At 31.0% G+C, this 20,394-nt stretch overlaps 1 protein-coding gene across 5 annotated transcripts in view; it reads left to right on the top strand.

The window, feature by feature from the left end:
- Positions 1-20,394, top strand: part of LOC134719101 (endothelin-converting enzyme homolog) — a 63,282-nt gene that overhangs the window by 23,055 nt on the left and 19,833 nt on the right. For 3 of the 5 annotated variants that reach the window (XM_063582046.1, XM_063582048.1, XM_063582049.1), the window contains exons 2-4: positions 1,756-1,983; positions 13,702-13,841; positions 20,166-20,360. In XM_063582046.1, coding sequence (XP_063438116.1) covers positions 1,815-1,983; positions 13,702-13,841; positions 20,166-20,360 — 504 coding nt within the window. In that variant the 5' untranslated portion in view covers positions 1,756-1,814. Of the gene's footprint in view, positions 1-1,755; positions 1,984-5,137; positions 5,275-7,804; positions 7,888-12,331; positions 12,528-13,701; positions 13,842-20,165; positions 20,361-20,394 lie in introns of those variants that run through there. The other 2 variants (XM_063582050.1, XM_063582051.1) reach the window with 2 other exon arrangements.

The following is a 20,394-nucleotide window of genomic DNA, read 5'->3' on the forward strand; positions in this document are numbered from 1 at the left end:
TTTGGTGTATGGAAATATTTTATGATCTTTATGTCAGTCGCGCAGGTTTTATTTGACCGTGACCTCATTTTCACGGTTCATTGCACAGTGTTAAGTTTTTGTGTTTTTATTTTTCTTCAACTTTAAGTAATAGGTCAACTATATATGTTGTATAAAAGCCTTGTTAGCTGTACATGTCTGCCTAGCATGGTTCATCTGACCTTGACCTCATTTTCAAGGTTCATTGGTCTTTGTTTAGTGATCTTAATTAATGTTAAGGTTATGTGACAGTTGTAAGAAAGCTGTATACTTAGGACTATCAACATAATATCAATGATTAGTACAGAAGGCGAGACATTTCAGCGTGTGCACTCTTGTCTTTTCATTTGCGCCAATTTTTTTACAGGTAAATGCTATTTTGCATTTATCCTTATTGACCTAGCTCTTCCGTTAGCCATTTATACAAATGATATGAATTGTCAATCATAACATGTGCATGACTTGTCTCTGCTCACCACAGGGAGGTTGAAGAAGGATCCTGAGCAGGATAAGTCAATTTAAACGCACAATGTTCACATACTTTCAAATCAAATACCTAAGATAAAAGAACTCTGTTTATACTAAAATGACAAATTAAAAATCTATAAAAACAGAATACATTTAAATCATAAATCTGTTCTTGCCGAGTATTTTTTGTGATTTAGTCTCTTCTTTATTTGCTGTAATATCAATTATAACAAAGTCAATCTTTTCTATATCTGGTTTACGCACTGATGTGGGCATTTCAAGAGTTCCCATTTTAACATACGTAACGGCCTGGATTTTCTTAACTTAAAAATAAGTGAACAACTTTTATGACTAAATTTTACCAATATACTTTCAAGGTATAGTACATGAACAAGTATTTACTCACCTGTGATAAGCTGTAAATGCAAGTAGGAGCAAACATAAAATCGGTGCAAATGACAAAATGAAATCAGCGCACATGAAAGAATGCCAATTTTAAAAATCTGCGCTAAGTCTTACACCCGAAAATTTCTCTAATTAGCACAAGCCAAATTAAAAGTTGGACAAATGTGTTGTTTTAAAAAAAATGTATTTGGACTGGACATGTAAAATGCAATGATTTTTAGTACTTTTATATTATTTACAATTTGATTAAACATTTCTATTAAAATTGAACATAGTTTTTTTTAACTCTAAACTTTATGTCATACATATTTTAACTTCCATAAACTGCACCTTGAAATACGATGTGTTGACCCATTGGTGGACTTTGGCAGTTTTTTGGTTTTTGTTCGGGTTGTTGTCTCTATGGCACATTCCCCATTTCCATTCGCCATTTTATTTCTTTTCCACTATAGATTGTCTTGTGATTGTCCTTTGTTTATTTTATGTAAAAAATGCATTGCACTTTTTTGCTGTTAGAAAAACAGGTCATTATATAATTTACTTAGCTATGATCCAGTGAGGTATACATTGAAGGCCGTACATTGACCTATAATGGTTTACTTTTATAAATTGTTATTTGGATCAAGAGTTGTATCATTGGCCACTCATACCACATCTTCCTATATCTATAGCAAGGTCAAAACTAATCAGTTATATATTCACGTTTTCAGATGGTTACAAGTTTGGTGGTAGATCTATAACAGTTAAAGCAAGTTAAGCCCTAGTTGCAGTTAGTGCCCACTACCTCCCCCTTATGAAAATTTCTGGATTCACTACTGTATTACAAGGTTAATCTTATAAATTTATGTCTCTTTGTATTTTCAGATGGTTACAAGTTTTGTGGCAGATCTATAACAGTTAAAGATGTGTAAGAAAAAAACAAGATGAAAATGAAAACACGAAAGAAAGGTGTTCCTAAAACTAAGGAGGAACGACCACTTAACAGATCATTTAACAGTCAGCTTGCCAGAGACCAGGGGTACTCAGATTTACGTAACACTGATTCTGACACGGATGGTGAGCTGTCGTGGGAGGAAGATGGTGAATATTCATGTAGGTCAAAGTTCAATCCCCTGCTGTAGTCACATGTAAGATAAAAGTACATATATGCATTATTTTTTTTTGGGTGGGGTTACCGGGGTATCTTGAATGACCTTGATAGTGAAAAAGTGAAATAATAATATATGAGAATTTGAGTTAAATAGGTGAACATGAATTTAACAGCTAGTGCCTAATAAAGTAATAAACATATATTTGCATTTATAATTTCAGTAGTAATTTTCCTTGCCATTTTTGCAAGATCATAATACAATTAATAGAGTACTGCATATTGCCAGTGGTCAAGGATTAACCATTATTTAAGTCAGTTTTCATATTTCAACTTTTTTCAGAACGACTTCAAAAACAGAGATAAATACATTTTAATGTATTGCATCATGTTTATAAATATTTTGTTCTTTTGCTGAAGCTGGACTGAAATTTGTTTGTTTGCCCCTTAAATGATTTGTAGATGCTTTACTCAAAATGCATTGTACTGGTATTACATGTGAACACAGCATTACTTGTATGTTACTGATTTTGTGTTGCAGTCTTCCAATAGCATTCTTAGTCTCTATTCTTTTTTTTTCATTAGCAACATTGAACACATGTTCATTTCTGTTATCCTTCAATTGACCTTTCTACTATACTAATACAGCTGTACAGATAACACACAGTGAACAATAGAGAGAGCCATGGTGTAGTGGTTAGCCCAACAGACTACTAACTCAAAGGTTCATGGTTTGATCCCCGTTAATGGGAGAAAATTACAGGGACTGAATTTTTGGCTCTTCCTTGACACCATTTGCAAGTATGGTCTCGATAAATGATGATAGTGCATCAGAAGGGGACAATAAATGGCTGACCCGTGTTAAGAGAGAGCAGATCTCTTTTGCACATTAACGACACCCTTTTAGGTTTTCGAAAAGTGCAAGCTAATGTCGCTCCAAGACAGCACTTGCATCCACAAAGTGGAAAGAGATTTATATAAGTTGTTATAACTTGTTTCCTAATCCACTATAAAAAGATATGTTTTAACTAACACGAAGCGACATACGTATACAATTGTGAGCTCATTTGCAGATAAATTTTGGCTGTAGAACCATGTGGCTGATTATAAATAAAAATGAATTTAATAAATAGCATTTTGACTGCAGAAAGAATTATATGGATTGATATATATATATATGTACACAATTTAATAATGTAAATAGAGAAATTATTGTGAGGTTGTATAAATGTGAATACTGCATCTGAATGGGAGGTCACAAAAAGAACTCTCATATAAAATTGAGAATGGAAATGGGGAATGTGTCAAAGAGACAACAACCCGACCAAATAAAAAAACAACAGCAGAAGGTCACCAACAGGTCTTATATCATGTATATCTGTATGTAGATTTTTCTGAAGAAGTATTTATTATTTTTCATTTTTGTCCATTTAAAAAAAAATCCCAATAACAAATGCACGCAATAATAATGAATTATCAGTAAAGTAGTAGTTTTCAGATTTTTTTTATTTAATCTGCTAAGGTTGTCTCCCCTTGATTGGAAAAAATTGAAAACGATTCAGTTCTACCACAAACTGATAAATGATTGTAAATTTTTGATTATATTTTTACTGACAACATACACCTTCATTTGGACTTATAACAATGAAATTTTTTAATCTGGAATAATTTTGAATTTTTCAAAGTTGTTGAGAATGTTACTGATGAAAACTTAGGCCCAACTAGATTAGGTTTATAGCCATACTAAAGGTTAATTTCATTTTCACTGATATTTCACTATGAACCAACTAACCCCACTAAGACAAAGCCATGCGCACATGGATTACCTAAAAATCTCTTTATTTATCCTCATTTTTTTTCCAAATGAGTCTGCGTAGTAACAATGGACTGTAGTTGTCTCCCTTTTACCAAATGAAATTATACAGTTTTTGGATTTATTGCTTGATAGTTGACCTAGTTTCTTTTATATTTTACCATTTATACAATCCTTTAATATTTTATGAAATTTAAGGCTTTGTATATATTTCTATTCTGTAATAGATAAACTCAGTGCACTGTTCTAAGCCACTATTCCGAAACCTCAGACTAGTATAAACAAATTTCAATCTAGTAAGTTTTGACAAAACATAAGAAAAAATTCTTAATATTGGATTACAGACTAAAACTAGGAAATTTTTTTGGTGCTGACTGTAAACTGTTGTAAAAAGTTGTACTACATATATAAACTACTGTTGATAAAAGTCCTGATGTAATGACCTTTTAACTTTGAGGGGTGTTATGGTTGGGTTTTTTTTGTCATACAATGAAAAAAATTGTACCAGTCAAGCATCATATTATTCATCTTTTGTCGATTTAACTTAAACTAACTATATTAAAGACTGAACATTAAATTTAATTAAAAAAAATCTTTTTCCTTCTGCTTATGAAGAATATTTATTTATCTTCAAAGTTTGTAGGGGGCCTTGGTGGCCGAGTCCGGTCTAAGTAGTTACTAATGTAATCACTAGCCAGTCAACACTAAGGTCAAACGCTGGTGCGGGTGCACTTGACTCCAATCTTAATTTACTAGGATTGTCAGATTTCCTATCAAAGATCATGGTTTTCTTCGGCACTCCGCCTTAATCCATCAATAAAATTTGGCCGCCACCAAATAGCCCAAAAGCAGTGCTTTAATGTGGCATTAAAACACAAAAATAAAAATAAAGATTTGGAATCAAGAATATATAGTTTAGAAAAAACACAATTCGCTGAACTTGTGAATGAGTGAAAATAACACCGAAATTCCTTTCCACCCTTTCACCAACACTTTCTTAAAGTCACAACAAAATGAAACGAATGCTTTTTTAGAAAGTTTAAATTACTCTACTATTTGCTGATGCATATAATAAAGGGTAAATATGTATGTTTGAAATGAATAAATAATTAATTTTCAGAGGAAACTTATTTTTCAATTTCAAAAATAGCTTCATTTTAATTAAGTGTGATATTTATAAATTGTATACATAAATACGGGTCACATGACATACTTGTTTAATAACAATTTACTCAAGGTTAAACTAATTTTTTTTGCATCAATGAATTATTTCATGGTTCAGAAATTTATAACCCTTATTTTACCTCTAATTGGCAATAGAAACACATTTACACATGTATGACTATTTACCTATTTGGTAAATATTGCATGGATGAGTGAACACAAATTTAAATACACACCATTCAACTTTTGTTTGAGGTTAAAATATATATTGTCAACTTTTTGTGGAGAGTGCACCATGTTTGGGATTTAATCAATTTTGGTAATGTGTTACTTAAAGATTTATAAAGTTGCTTTTGTAATATTGTTGTTTTTAAATTTTTGAAATGTTTTGAAACTTTTTAAAGTTTAATAAAAAGTTCAAAGATGAACTAAGAATTTTTTTAGACGTGTCATAAGGAAAAACATTTAATTATGGTTACACAAATGAAATATTATGAATGTTTTTATATTTACAAAATTTTTAGGAGAAAGAAGATAAGTTTAGATATTAATTTTGACATTTGAAGTTATTATTTTATATTGCTATAAATATATATGTAGAAAAATACCCAATTTAGTTTCACCACTGAAATGATGCCACATTACTTCACTCCATTTATAACTGTTAAAGCGAACTGTAGATTCATTGATACTATGTGTGGTATACCAATTTCGATGGTAAAAATTAAATATGAATTTAAATGTTCAAAGAAGTACAAATGTCTTATTAGTTTGCATGTAGATCATGTAGATATTTGCATTTTGCATAATCACTTTATCCAGGAAAATATTATTTTTCCACATTCAGCTAAAAAATTTATCCACAAATTAAAATCCCCATTTTCTTCCAAAAATAGGAAAAGGGGGTAAATGTAATGAGATCTTTGTTCCCCTATTGTGTCAGATTAAAATTTTGGTTTAACATGACCTAATATACCATCATGTTACGGTCAATTTGAATTGAAACTTAAAATGTATTTTAAAAGACCTCAAAAGTCTGTATTTTTGATACCATAGGTGTTTTTGCCACATTGTATGTTTTAGCATCAAACCAAGAGAAAAAAAATTCTCTTTACGTAATTTCAATTGCAGGGGTAGAATTTTAGCTTTTTTTGTGTCCTGACCAGCCGGACCAGTGAACTGAAAATCTACTGGTCCTGTAAAAATGACATTTGTTTACTTTTATTTTCATGCTTCATTTTACATATGTTCCTGTATATTTTTGGGCTGTTCTGACCGTTCATGAGCAAGAACAGAATCTAAGTTAAAATTTTAAGAACTGTTACAAAAATGCATTTCAAACATCTAGGTTTGTCACTGCAAATTGTTCACATGCTATACAATTCATTACATTGTGATCGACTATATAATTTAACCATCAGCAAGGATTTTTGATATTTACGTTTCCTTTTGTCAATTTCCGACCTTCCTTTTGATTGTCATATATTTTTTTGTCCCGGGTTTAACTCCTTCGAAATTTTTTCACATTTTGTGTTGTGAAGGACGATCATGCGAGAAATTGTTTTACTTAGTACCCCCAGTACCGTGTAATTGATTTTGCAGGGATTGTTTTTGTAAACAAAACAAGATTGCAATGCAATCAATGATTTTTATCAACAAATTTCTACTGGTCCGAAGACCCACCAGCTGATAAATTCTACTGGTCTGACGCAAATTCTACTGGTCTCTGACCACCTGACCAGCGCCAATTTCGACCCCTGTTCCCATGATAAGATTTACCATCGTCATGGTAACTGAGGTTCCCCATTCCCACTTAGAGAGTATGAAAATGTACAAAAATATGCTTGCACATGAAATTTAGTTTTTTCAGTATGCCTTATACTTATATGGATTCATTTATTTGCAGAGGCACCAAACTTTGTTGAGTAAGAAAAACTTATAATTTTGTGGATATTTTATTTCATGGTCTGAAAACAAACCTATACCAATATATTATACTTTGTTGAGCATTTGAATTCATGGTTCACTTGAACCCACAACTACTCTTCCAATATTGATATCCCACGAATATTGTTTAAACCACAATATTAAAATTATTAATTTGTAACCTTTTAACATGTTGAACATATGTTTGCTATTAATATTATGAATCCTGTAATAACAATTTTATAAATTATTTTCTCAGTATCATTGTAAAACTATATTGTAATTGGCCTAGTTTGGATGGGATTGTAATTGTCAATACATGTACATGTCTGACATTTTGAAACAATAATTCCTAAATATAGGCAATTACTATAGATAACATAATGCAGAACCCATGATGAAAGCAATATTACATTCGATCATGAATTATATCTTCCACGTTTATGATTTTAGAGGTTGGATGAAGGTCGGAATAAGAACCAAATTTGCCCAAATTCTTATACTCATTTGCTATTTTGAATTTTATTTTTAACTTACTAAAAAAGAATTATTATGAATTAATTTGTAAAAAAAACTTAAAAACCCCCCAAATAACTCACACCTTTAACCTTAGGAAGAGAATTACCTATTTCTTTTAAGTTTTCTTTACCCTATTGATATAATAATGTGTGTCTGACAATTGTATAGATTTATTTTTCATTAAAGATATAAAAAAATTCAAATCTTATTCAAACATTTGCCTTTAATGCTGCTAAATGGTTTTTTTTAATGTTTTTTTTTTTTTTTTTATCATTTATGAAATAGAAATTTAAAAGGGGAACTTCTACTTTTTAAAGTTTAATTTTACAATAGATTTGTAAATTTTTGTGTTGTCCTTGTACAATTATTTGTCATTAATTACATATTTGATATAGGTATAGATGTTATCATCAGGTAATTCTAGGAACTGTAGAATTGTAATATCCTTGTTCTAAACAGCTGTCGTCACTACATACATTTGTACAGTGTAAGTCATTTTTAATATTCAATAATTAATCATTTTAATTGTTGTATTTTAAAGTGAAAGTATTTGGAAGGGGGTGAGGGACTGAGGGTTGTTAAAATCATAATTCAACACAAGATCAATATGTTAATGGAGAGGTGGATTTAGATGGGTTATCAAAGGACTTTTATGTGGGAAAATTTGGTTGGATTATATATGGAACCACTGAAGCATGACTGAAGTGGGCCCCCTTTTATGCAGGCAGTCCCTTATAAAAGTTTCTGGATCCGCCACTGTAATTGTTAAAAGATTTTTTATGGCCCCGCAACAATGTTGTCGGTGCCATATAGTTTAACCCTTGTCCAATTCCGAAAATTCCATAATTCCATCATTCCGCCATTCCGCAACAAACCATTATACAGATTTTTTTTCTATTCACCTTCAGATATTGGGCTGATTTTTGGTATGTGAGTTAACAATGATGAGTTACAGATCAAGTTTAAGTTTTGTTTTGTTCCACTAATTTTCAACGAAATTATGGCCTTTCGACTTTGAGAAATTGTTGAAAATCACAGTTATACACCCAGCAAAGTAAGATTTACAATTAAGTCAACAGGACCAAAATGGTCAGTTGACCCCTTTAGGAGTTATTGCCCTTTATAGGAAATTTTTACCATTTGACTTTTACAAAAATCTTTTCTCATCACTTGGCGTCTGTCTTTCGTCGTCGTCCTTCGTTAGCTTTTACAAAAATCTTCTCCTCTGAAACTACTGGGCTAAATTTAACTAAACATAGCCAAAATCATTATTTGGGTATCTAGTTTAAAAATTGTGTGCCGGTGTCTCGGCCAACCAAACAAGATTGCCGCCATGGCTAAAAATAAAACATAAGGGTAAAATGCAGTTTTTGGCTTATAATTCAAAAACCAAAGCATTTAGAGCAAATCTGACATGGTTTAAAATTGTTTATCAGGTCAAGATCTATCTGCCCTGAAATTTTTAGATATATCAGACAACTCGTTGTTAGGTTGCTGCCTCTAAATTGATAATTTTTAGGAAATTTTGCCGTTTTTAGCTCACCTGGCCCAAAGCTTTTCTCATCACTTGGCGTCTGTCTTTCGTCGTCATCCTTCGTTAGCTTTTACAAAAATCTTCTTCTCTGAAACTACTGGGCTAAATTAAACCAAACATGGCCACAATCATTATTTGGGTATCTAGTTTAAAAATTGTGTGCTGGTGTCTCGGCCAACCAAACAAGATTGCCGCCATGGCTAAAAATAGAACATAGGAGTAAAATGCAGTTTTTGGCTTATTACTCAAAACCAAAGCATTAGAGCAAATTGATAAGTAGTAAAATTGTTCATCAGGTCAAGATCTATCTGCCCTGAAATTTTCAGATGTTTCGGACAACGCATTGTTGGGTTGCTGCCCCTGATTTGGTAATTTTCAGGAAATTTTGCTGTTTTTGGTTATTATCTTGAATATCATAAAAGATAGAGATAAACTGTAAACAGCAATAATGTTCAGCAAAGTAAGATTTACAAATAAGTCAACATCACCAAAATGGTCACTTGACCCCTTTAGGAGTTATTGCCCTTTATAGTCAATTTTTAACCATTTTCCGTAAATCTTTTTAATCTTTTACAAAAATCTTCTCCTCTGAAACTACTGGTCCAAAATAAACTAAACTTGGCCACAATCATCTTTGGGGAATGTAGTTTGAAAAATGTGTCCGATGACCAGGCAATCCAACCAAGATGGCCGCCACGACAAAAATAGAACAAAGGTGTAAAATGCAGTTTTTGGCTTATAACTCAAAAACCAAAGCATTTAGAGCAAATCTGGTTTACAAAAATTGTTTATCAGGTGAAGATCTATCTGCTGAGAAACTTTCAGACGGATCGAACATTCTGTTGTTAGGTTGCTGCCCCTGAATTTAACAATTTTCACAAAATTTGTAGATTTTCACTAACATTTTCCACAGAAACTACTGTTATAGATAGAGATAATTGTAAGCAGCAAAAATGTACAGTAAAGTGAGATGAACAAACACATTACCTTCACCAAAACACAAAGTTGTCATGAATCCATCTGTGTCCTTTGTTTAATATTTAATAGTCAAACTTTTAACAATTTTCATAAAATTTGTAAATTTTTACCAACATTTTCCACTAAAACTACTGGGCCAAGTTCATTATATATAGAGATAATTGTTAGCAGCAAGAATGTACAGTAAAGTAAAATGAACAAACACATTACCATCACCAAAACACAAAGTTGTCATGAATCCATCTGAGTCCTTTGTTTAATATTCACATAGACCACGGTGAGCAACACAGGCTCTTTAGAGCCTCTAGTTTGATATTATCTTGTATATTATTATAGATAGAGAAAAACTGTAAACAGCAATAATGTACAGCAATTTAAGACCTAAAAATAAGTCAACTTGACCAAAATGGTCGATTGACCCCCTAAGGAGTTATTGTCCTTTATAATCAATTTTTAACAATTTTTATAAAATTGTTAATTTTTAAATAACATTTTCAACTGAAACTGCTGGGCCAAGTTCATTATAGATAGAGATAATTGTAAGCAGCAAGAATGTTCAGTAAAATAAGATGTACAAACACATCACCATCACCAAACACAATTTTGTCATGAATCCGTCTGCTTCCTTTGTTTAATATTCACATAAGCCAAGGTGAGCGACACAGACTCTTTAGAGCCTCTAGTTTTCTACTAAACGCGTTCATATATTGGGCTGATTTTTGGATACTTTAGTTAACCATGATGAGTTACGTCAGGTTAAGTTTAAGTTTCATTCCGCTCTGCTAATTTTTGGCTGAAATTACGGGCTTTGGACTTTGATAAATTACTGAAAATCACAGTTATACAGATTGTTTTTCTATACACCTCCAGATTTTGAGCTGATTTTGGATATATATGTGAGACTACCATCATGTTTGTGTCCGCATGTCTTCATATTGAAATTGCGGATTTTTCAACTTTTTTGGATGGGGCCATTCATGTTGCTTTGACACATCTAGTTTTTAATGTGGTAATATTTATAACTTTAATTATTTAACAATGTAAGTCATTTATGATATTCAATTTTTTCAAAGTCAAATTTTTTGTATCCTCAAGTATTTGGAGGGGGATTTTAAGAGTGGTATAAAAATCAATCATTATAAATTACATGCAGGATGGCAAGATAACTCAAAAGAAAGGAAAAAGTACTGAGAGATATATAACAACTTTTAACGATACTGGTTTTATAACTACGGCAGATTTTTTAGGTTTAATTATTTGATACGGGCCTAGGTTCACTTAAAAAGATTAATAATACATTTCTCTTGAAAAATTGTATTTGAATTTTTTGTATCATAAAATATAATCTTTGAACAATTTAACAACTGAAGAATCAAAAATAGATTTATACACTAGTGGTGAAGGTGGGTCTGAACTCCGAAGTTACCAAAAAAAAAAAACCTTTAAAAGTTAGGAAATAATCTAATAATTTCCTGTATCATAAAATTAAATCAGGTAACAACATCAGAGATGTGGAAAATATTCACTTTTTATTACATGTTTTGCCTTAAGGTCTGAATCCTGTTGTAAAGATTTTTATCATCATGTTATACATATATGTAATATAAATAATTTTATACCTATACTTTATACCTATACTTTACATATAGACATGTTTGTTTGTTTACGGCTTTTAATTGAATATAAAAATAAGATGATGTGGTATTATGGCCAATAGGACAACTTCCACTCCATCAAAGTCCAATAACATAGTAAACAAATCTCAGAAATAACAAAACAATTAAAAATTATAAAAAGAGAAAACTAACAGCCTGTTATAATCAATGCCCAATTGTACTGTATTTATACAAATACTCATGAAAGCAAGAGGAATTGTAATATAGTACCTCAATTCTTTTAAAATATGGTGTAAGGACTTACATTATCTTGAGTCATCTCCCCTTATTATTAAACTATGTCTTTAAATTTTGAATCTGTTAACAAATGTTACTATATATATTAGCTACCATAAGATAAAATCAATCAATTTGTAAAAATATTAGGGATGGCTTCTTATTTAAGTGCATTGTATTTCTGCATAGAAATTTGAGTCCACTATATCTGTGGATATTTTTGTACAAAATTTGCAAAGGTCTCCTACACTATAGCAAGAAATACTTGATAATTATTCTGTATTAAAGGGAAACAATTCAGATCTGTTAGAATTAAAATGAGACCTATTTATAACTCCACAAAAAGGTCCTGAAAGAAATGTAAAAAGATGATGAGGGATGTTTTAAAACAACCTTAAGTACCATTTTAGTCCTGTATGGTCGGTAAACTAAAGCATCTGATGCCTAGAACCCAACCTGGGCCGTTGGGCCGTCTGGGTAAAAATCATAAATAGTTTTGTTGAACTGAATATTTTTATTGTTGGTAGCCATGGGAATGACTTGACAGATAGAAAATTAACATGACCAGTAATGGAAAAGGGGAGGCAACCTATTTAGTTAACGAAGACGAACTTGCCAAAAGTAATGTAGAGGAGAAACTAAGAAATCGTACAATTTCGGAGGGATACAAATATAGGTCCCTTGATGAAAGTGTGTCATCTAGTGAAGGATCAGCAGAAGGTGGTAAGCAGACAGGGAACTTTGTGATGTTTCAAATGCAACATTCATTTTGATTGGATAATGTCACCAATTATTGAATATTCTAATACAACATTGTTTGTAACATTAATTTTGATTGGATAATGTCACCAATTATTGAATATTCTAATATAACATTGTTTGTAACATCAATTTTGATTGGATAACGTCACCAATTTTCATGGCATCAAATTTTTCACAAATGATGCTATGAAAATGTACATGCAAGTGCAGAAGAAGTATTACAGGTTTTAAATGTGTGATTCTGTGTTGTTTTCTGTCAGTTTCACAAGAATGGAGATATTATATTTTATAAGCTTTGACCTTATAAATGGGTGATTTGATGATAAATACCTGTTCACTGATCACCAAATAACAAAATGATGCCATTTGTCTACAGTTATCTACTATTAATGTAAAGCAATAATAATTTTCAGTCATGGGTCATCTGTCTATGTATATTAAATGTTATTATTTAGGGAAACCATCTGACATCTCCATGTAAATTTAAGGAATAGCTAAAAATCACATATATTCTATTTTGTACCATATTTTGACACTTTTTGGTGTACAGTACTGTATTTTGAATTAAGAAGGAATTTATGCACATAGACATCCTACATAGGGATGTATAGGGGGGTAACTATTACTGACTTTGAGTCAATTAACATATATTTGGAAAAAAGTTATTGACTGGTCCATTTTGTAGACCCTACAGAGCTGACAAATTTAGCTAATTTTGTTTTGGACATACAAAATCTAACAAACGAGTGAAGATTTTTCATTCAAATACTTTTACAAAATATTCTGTTGGATTTTTAGAGGACTAAAGTGAGCACTGGCAGGAGAGTTGCATATTGTGTCATTCTTAAAAAAATGATGACCCTCTTATCTTATATTTTAGGAGAAGAAAGAATAAGAATTAAAAAGGAAAGTGGCTATTTTGCCAGCTCTTATTCTAATATCTGATTTTTAGCTGGCAAAATAGCTTTGTTGTATAACACTACACTGAATTTGGTTTTTTTGCCAGTGCTGGTAAAATAGCCATTGCCATTAAAAAAAGTTAGGTTCATGACTTTTAATATTTTCTGTTAACTTTTGACTTATGCTCGTCTCGTATATTCTTATTACTTCACAAATTTATGATTTCTATTTTTAGATACAGTAAAACGTAAACCAGATGTATTATGGTCTCAGCGCTACAACAGATTGGCATGTCTGCTGGCCATTGCTGTGTTTGTTATTGCCTTCTTGGTTGGCATAGTAATATATCAACATGTGACAAAAGATGACACAGATGTAAGAATTATCTCCCTTTAAAAGGAGTATTTTTCCTAAAAATAATTTCATGTTCAGATCATGTGGTTAGTTTTGGTACCCCTATGACTTCAAAAACATTCAACAGTGCCTAATTTAGGATTATTCATGCATGCCTGATATTTATATAAAACTTAATTTTGTGTTATCTTGTCTTTGGGAATAAACATTAAATCAGAAGAATATCTTGACAATGAAAATTATTGCACAAAAAATAAAAAAAAAGCTTTTCTTTTGGTAGAGTGAGAACCCCTCCCCATAAAAACATAAAACAAAAAATAAAGGCTAATCAACATGAGTAAGATATAAGATGCTTATTTCCTTGATTTATTTGATTTCATGGTTTTGCTATAAAAAGTCTGCAGAATAGAAAATTTGAACATGTTGAACATTTAAATTAGTGGTTTATAAGTAACCTATACTTTAGAAATCAATTAAAATTAACATATAAACAATAGAAATTATAAATACACAGTATGTTAAACACTCCTATTTTCTTATTTTTGTAGAATGTACAAAACCGGAGTGTACATTTTATTAGCTCACCTGGCCTAAAAGGCCATGTGAGCTTTTCTCATCACTTGGCGTCCGTCGTCGTCGTTAACAATTTTTCAAACATCTTCTCCTCTGAAACTACTGAATTGATTTGAATGAAACTTAACATGATTGTTCCTTAGTATATCTTGCACAAAATATGCGCTTCGATTTTTGATCTGTCAAAAAACATGGCCGCCGTTACTTAAAATAGAACATAGGGGTCAAATGCAGTTTTTGGCTTATATCTAAAAATCGAAAGCATTTAGAGCAACTCTGACATGGGGTAAAATTGTTCATTAGGTCAAGATCTATCAGCCCTGAAATTCTCAGATGAATCAAACAAACCATTGTTGGGTTGCTGCCACTTAATTGGTAATTTTAAGGAAATTTTGCAGTTTTTGGTCATTATCTTGAATATTATTATAGGTAAAGATAAACTGTAAACAGCAAAAAAGATCAGCAAAGTAAGATCTATAAATAAGTTAATATGACCAAAATTGTCAATTGACCCCTTAAGGGGTTATTGTCCTTTAATGACAATTTTTCACAATTTGTTCATCATATTTGCTACCTTTAAAAAATCTTCTTCTCTGAAACTAATCAATGGATTTGGTTAAAACTTAGCATGATTGTTCCTTAGATTATCCTGCACAAAGTGTGTGCTTTGATTTTTGATCCGTCAAAAACCATGGCCGCCGTTACTTAAAATAGAACATAGGGGTCAAATGCAGTTTTTGTCTTATATCTCAAAAACGAAAGCATTTAGAGCAAATCTGACATGGGGTAAAAATGTTCATTAGGTCAAGATCTATCAGCCCTGAAATTTTCAGATGAATCAAACAAACCATTGTTGGGTTGCTGCCACTTAAGGGGGCTCGCGGGTCTATATCAAATTTTTTATTTAATATAAGATTTCTCTATATTTTTCTATAAATTAACTGTATCTTATACCTAATGGAAAAATGAAATAAAAAAAATGGGGTCACCGTGCATTTACGCTCACAAACTGCCTTCGAAAAAAGCATACATTTTTGTTAATGTCCTTTTTTTTCTGATGAACTAATAGGAGAACTATTGGTAATATCGAAATTAAAAAACAACTAAATTACAGAAATTGGTTAAATTTTACAATTATTCAGTTTATGTACAACCTTTTCAAAAACAACAATAAAAAATATAGGTCACCGATGAGTTAAAAAAGATATTTAATTTCTTAGCCAAAAAAATGGCATTTTTGCACCAAAGGGAGATAATTTAGAGCTTTTTCAATGATATCTAAATTTTAAAAGTCACCTGGTACCAACATGTATTGATTTTTTTTTTAAATTCTTGTACCATAAGATAAAGTAACAACTACTAAAGGTAATTAATAAAATTTGTAAAGAAAAATGAATGTTTGATTTTTTTCTGAAAATTTTATACCTGCGAGCCTCCTTAATTGTTAATTTTAAGGAAATTTTGCAGTTTTTGGTCATTATCTTGAATATTATTATAGATAAAGATAAACTGTAAACAGCAAAAAAGATCAGCAAAGTAAGATCTACAAATAAGTTAATATGACCAAAATTGTCAATTGACCCCTTAAGGGGTTATTGTCCTTTAATGACAATTTTTCACAATTTGTTCATCATATTTGCTAACTTTAAAAAATCTTCTTCTCTGAAACTACTGAATGGATTTGGTTAAAACTGAGCATGATTGTTCCTTAGATTATCCTGCACAAATCGTGTGCTTTGATTTTTGATCCGTCAAAAAACATGGCCACCGTTACTTAAAATAGAACATAGGGGTCAAATGCAGTTTTGTCTTATATCTCAAAAACGAAAGCATTTAGAGCAAATCTGACATGGAGTAAAAATGTTCATTAGGTCAAGATCTATCAGCCCTGAAATTTTCAGATGAATCAAACAAACCATTGTTGGGTTGCTGCCACTTAAGGGGGCTCGCGGGTCTATATCAAATTTTTTATTTAATATAGGATTTCTCTATATTTTTCTATAAATTAACTGTATCTTATACCTAATGGAAAAATGAAATAAAAAAAATGGGGTCACCGTGCATTTACGCTCACAAACTGCCTTCGAAAAAAGCATACATTTTTGTTAATGTCCTTTTTTTTCTGATGAACTAATAGGAGAACTATTGGTAATATCGAAATTAAAAAACAACTAAATTACAGAAATTGGTTAAATTTTACAATTATTCAGTTTATGTACAACCTTTTCAAAAACAACAATAAAAAATATAGGTCACCGATGAGTTAAAAAAGATATTTAATTTCTTAGCCAAAAAAATGGCATTTTTGCACCAAAGGGAGATAATTTAGAGCTTTTTCAATGATATCTAAATTTTAAAAGTCACCTGGTACCAACATGTATTGATTTTTTTTTTAAATTCTTGTACCATAAGATAAAGTAACAACTACTAAAGGTAATTAATAAAATTTGTAAAGAAAAATGAATGTTTGATTTTTTTCTGAAAATTTTATACCTGCGAGCCTCCTTAATTGTTAATTTTAAGGAAATTTTGCAGTTTTTGGTCATTATCTTGAATATTATTATAGATAAAGATAAACTGTAAACAGCAAAAAAGATCAGCAAAGTAAGATCTACAAATAAGTTAATATGACCAAAATTGTCAATTGACCCCTTAAGGGGTTATTGTCCTTTAATGACAATTTTTCACAATTTGTTCATCATATTTGCTAACTTTAAAAAATCTTCTTCTCTGAAACTACTGAATGGATTTGGTTAAAACTGAGCATGATTGTTCCTTAGATTATCCTGCACAAATCGTGTGCTTTGATTTTTGATCCGTCAAAAAACATGGCCACCGTTACTTAAAATAGAACATAGGGGTCAAATGCAGTTTTGTCTTATATCTCAAAAACGAAAGCATTTAGAGCAAATCTGACATGGAGTAAAAATGTTCATTAGGTCAAGATCTATCAGCCCTGAAATTTTCAGATGAATCAAACAAACCATTGTTGGGTTGCTGCCACTTAATTGTTAATTTTAAGGAAATTTTGCAGTTTTTGGTCATTATCTTGAATATTATTATAGATAAAGATAAACTGTAAACAGCAAAAAAGATCAGCAAAGTAAGATCTACAAATAAGTTAATATGACCAAAATTGTCAATTGACCCCTTAAGGGGTTATTGTCCTTTAATGACAATTTTTCACAATTTGTTCATCATATTTGCTAACTTTAAAAAATCTTCTTCTCTGAAACTACTGAATGGATTTGGTTAAAACTGAGCATGATTGTTCCTTAGATTATCCTGCACAAATCGTGTGCTTTGATTTTTGATCCGTCAAAAAACATGGCCACCGTTACTTAAAATAGAACATAGGGGTCAAATGCAGTTTTGTCTTATATCTCAAAAACGAAAGCATTTAGAGCAAATCTGACATGGAGTAAAAATGTTCATTAGGTCAAGATCTATCAGCCCTGAAATTTTCAGATGAATCAAACAAACCATTGTTGGGTTGCTGCCACTTAAGGGGGCTCGCGGGTCTATATCAAATTTTTTATTTAATATAGGATTTCTCTATATTTTTCTATAAATTAACTGTATCTTATACCTAATGGAAAAATGAAATAAAAAAAATGGGGTCACCGTGCATTTACGCTCACAAACTGCCTTCGAAAAAAGCATACATTTTTGTTAATGTCCTTTTTTTTCTGATGAACTAATAGGAGAACTATTGGTAATATCGAAATTAAAAAACAACTAAATTACAGAAATTGGTTAAATTTTACAATTATTCAGTTTATGTACAACCTTTTCAAAAACAACAATAAAAAATATAGGTCACCGATGAGTTAAAAAAGATATTTAATTTCTTAGCCAAAAAAATGGCATTTTTGCACCAAAGGGAGATAATTTAGAGCTTTTTCAATGATATCTAAATTTTAAAAGTCACCTGGTACCAACATGTATTGATTTTTTTTTTAAATTCTTGTACCATAAGATAAAGTAACAACTACTAAAGGTAATTAATAAAATTTGTAAAGAAAAATGAATGTTTGATTTTTTTCTGAAAATTTTATACCTGCGAGCCTCCTTAATTGTTAATTTTAAGGAAATTTTGCAGTTTTTGGTCATTATCTTGAATATTATTATAGATAAAGATAAACTGTAAACAGCAAAAAAGATCAGCAAAGTAAGATCTACAAATAAGTTAATATGACCAAAATTGTCAATTGACCCCTTAAGGGGTTATTGTCCTTTAATGACAATTTTTCACAATTTGTTCATCATATTTGCTAACTTTAAAAAATCTTCTTCTCTGAAACTACTGAATGGATTTGGTTAAAACTGAGCATGATTGTTCCTTAGATTATCCTGCACAAATCGTGTGCTTTGATTTTTGATCCGTCAAAAAACATGGCCACCGTTACTTAAAATAGAACATAGGGGTCAAATGCAGTTTTGTCTTATATCTCAAAAACGAAAGCATTTAGAGCAAATCTGACATGGAGTAAAAATGTTCATTAGGTCAAGATCTATCAGCCCTGAAATTTTCAGATGAATCAAACAAACCATTGTTGGGTTGCTGCCACTTAATTGTTAATTTTAAGGAAATTTTGCAGTTTTTGGTCATTATCTTGAATATTATTATAGATAAAGATAAACTGTAAACAGCAAAAAAGATCAGCAAAGTAAGATCTACAAATAAGTTAATATGACCAAAATTGTCAATTGACCCCTCAAGGGGTTATTGTCCTTTAATGACAATTTTTCACAATTTGTTCATCATATTTGCTAACTTTAAAAAATCTTCTCCTCTGAAACTACTTAATGGATTTGGTTAAAACTTAGCATGATTGTTCCTTAGATTATCCTGCACAAAGTGTGTGCTTTGATTTTTGATCCTTCAAAAAACATGGCCACCGTAACTTAAAATAGAACATAGGGGTCAAATGCAGTTTTTGGCTTATATCTCAAAAACGAAAGCATTAAGAGCAAATCTGACATGGAGTAAAAATGTTCATTAGGTCAATATTTATCAGCCCTGAAATTTTCAGATGAATCAAACATCCAATTGTTGGGTTGCTGCCACTTAATTGGTAATTTTAAGGAAATTTTGCAGTTTTTGGTCATTATCTTGAATATTATTATAGATAAAGATAAACTGTAAACAGCAAAAATGATCAGCAAAGTAAGATCTACAAATAAGTCAATTTGACAAAAATTGTCAATTGACCTCTTTAGGAGTTATTGCCCTTTAAAGACTTTTTTCACAATTTGTTCATCATGTTGACTTACTTTAAAAAATCTTCTCTTTTGAAACTGCTGTATCAATTTCAGCCAAACTTAGGCTAAATGAGTTTCAGAGTTTCAGAGTATCTAGTATAAATTTTATATTTCATTTCCTTGCATGTCAAGAAACATAGCTCCTATGGCTAAAATAGAACATAGGAGAAAATGATTTTTTTTTGCTTTTGAAGAAAATAGGACGATTCAAAGAACATTTAAATAAATTGAAAAGCAAAAATAATCATTGATGAGAGATTAAACCAAAAAAATTCAGGTGAGCGATTCAGGCTCTTGAGAGCCTCTTGTTTATAATATCAGATATATGTGAAAAACACTTATTTTTCTTGTTTTTGTAGGTTCTTGTTTTTGTAGATTTGTACCAAGCCTGAGTGTGTACATTCTAGCTCCTACATCATATCTCTTTCTTTATTTTTGTAGATTTGTACCAAGCCTGAGTGTTTACATTCTAGCTCCCACATCACATCTCTTTCTTTATTTTTGTAGATTTGTACGAAGCCTGAGTGTGTACATTCTAGCTCCTATATCACAGCTCAGATGAATCTGTCTGCAGACCCCTGTCAGGACTTCTACCAGTTTATCTGTGGTAATTGGGAGAACACAGTCACCATTCCAGATAGTCGACCAAAATACAACATATTTTCTGTAGTTTCTGATCAAAATAAAGTGTACATCAGAAAGGTAAATGTCTATAAAATGGCTGATAAGGGAGATA

The sequence above is a fragment of the Mytilus trossulus genome, chromosome 5, assembly GCF_036588685.1.
Source record: "Mytilus trossulus isolate FHL-02 chromosome 5, PNRI_Mtr1.1.1.hap1, whole genome shotgun sequence".
Taxonomy (NCBI): domain Eukaryota; kingdom Metazoa; phylum Mollusca; class Bivalvia; order Mytilida; family Mytilidae; genus Mytilus; species Mytilus trossulus.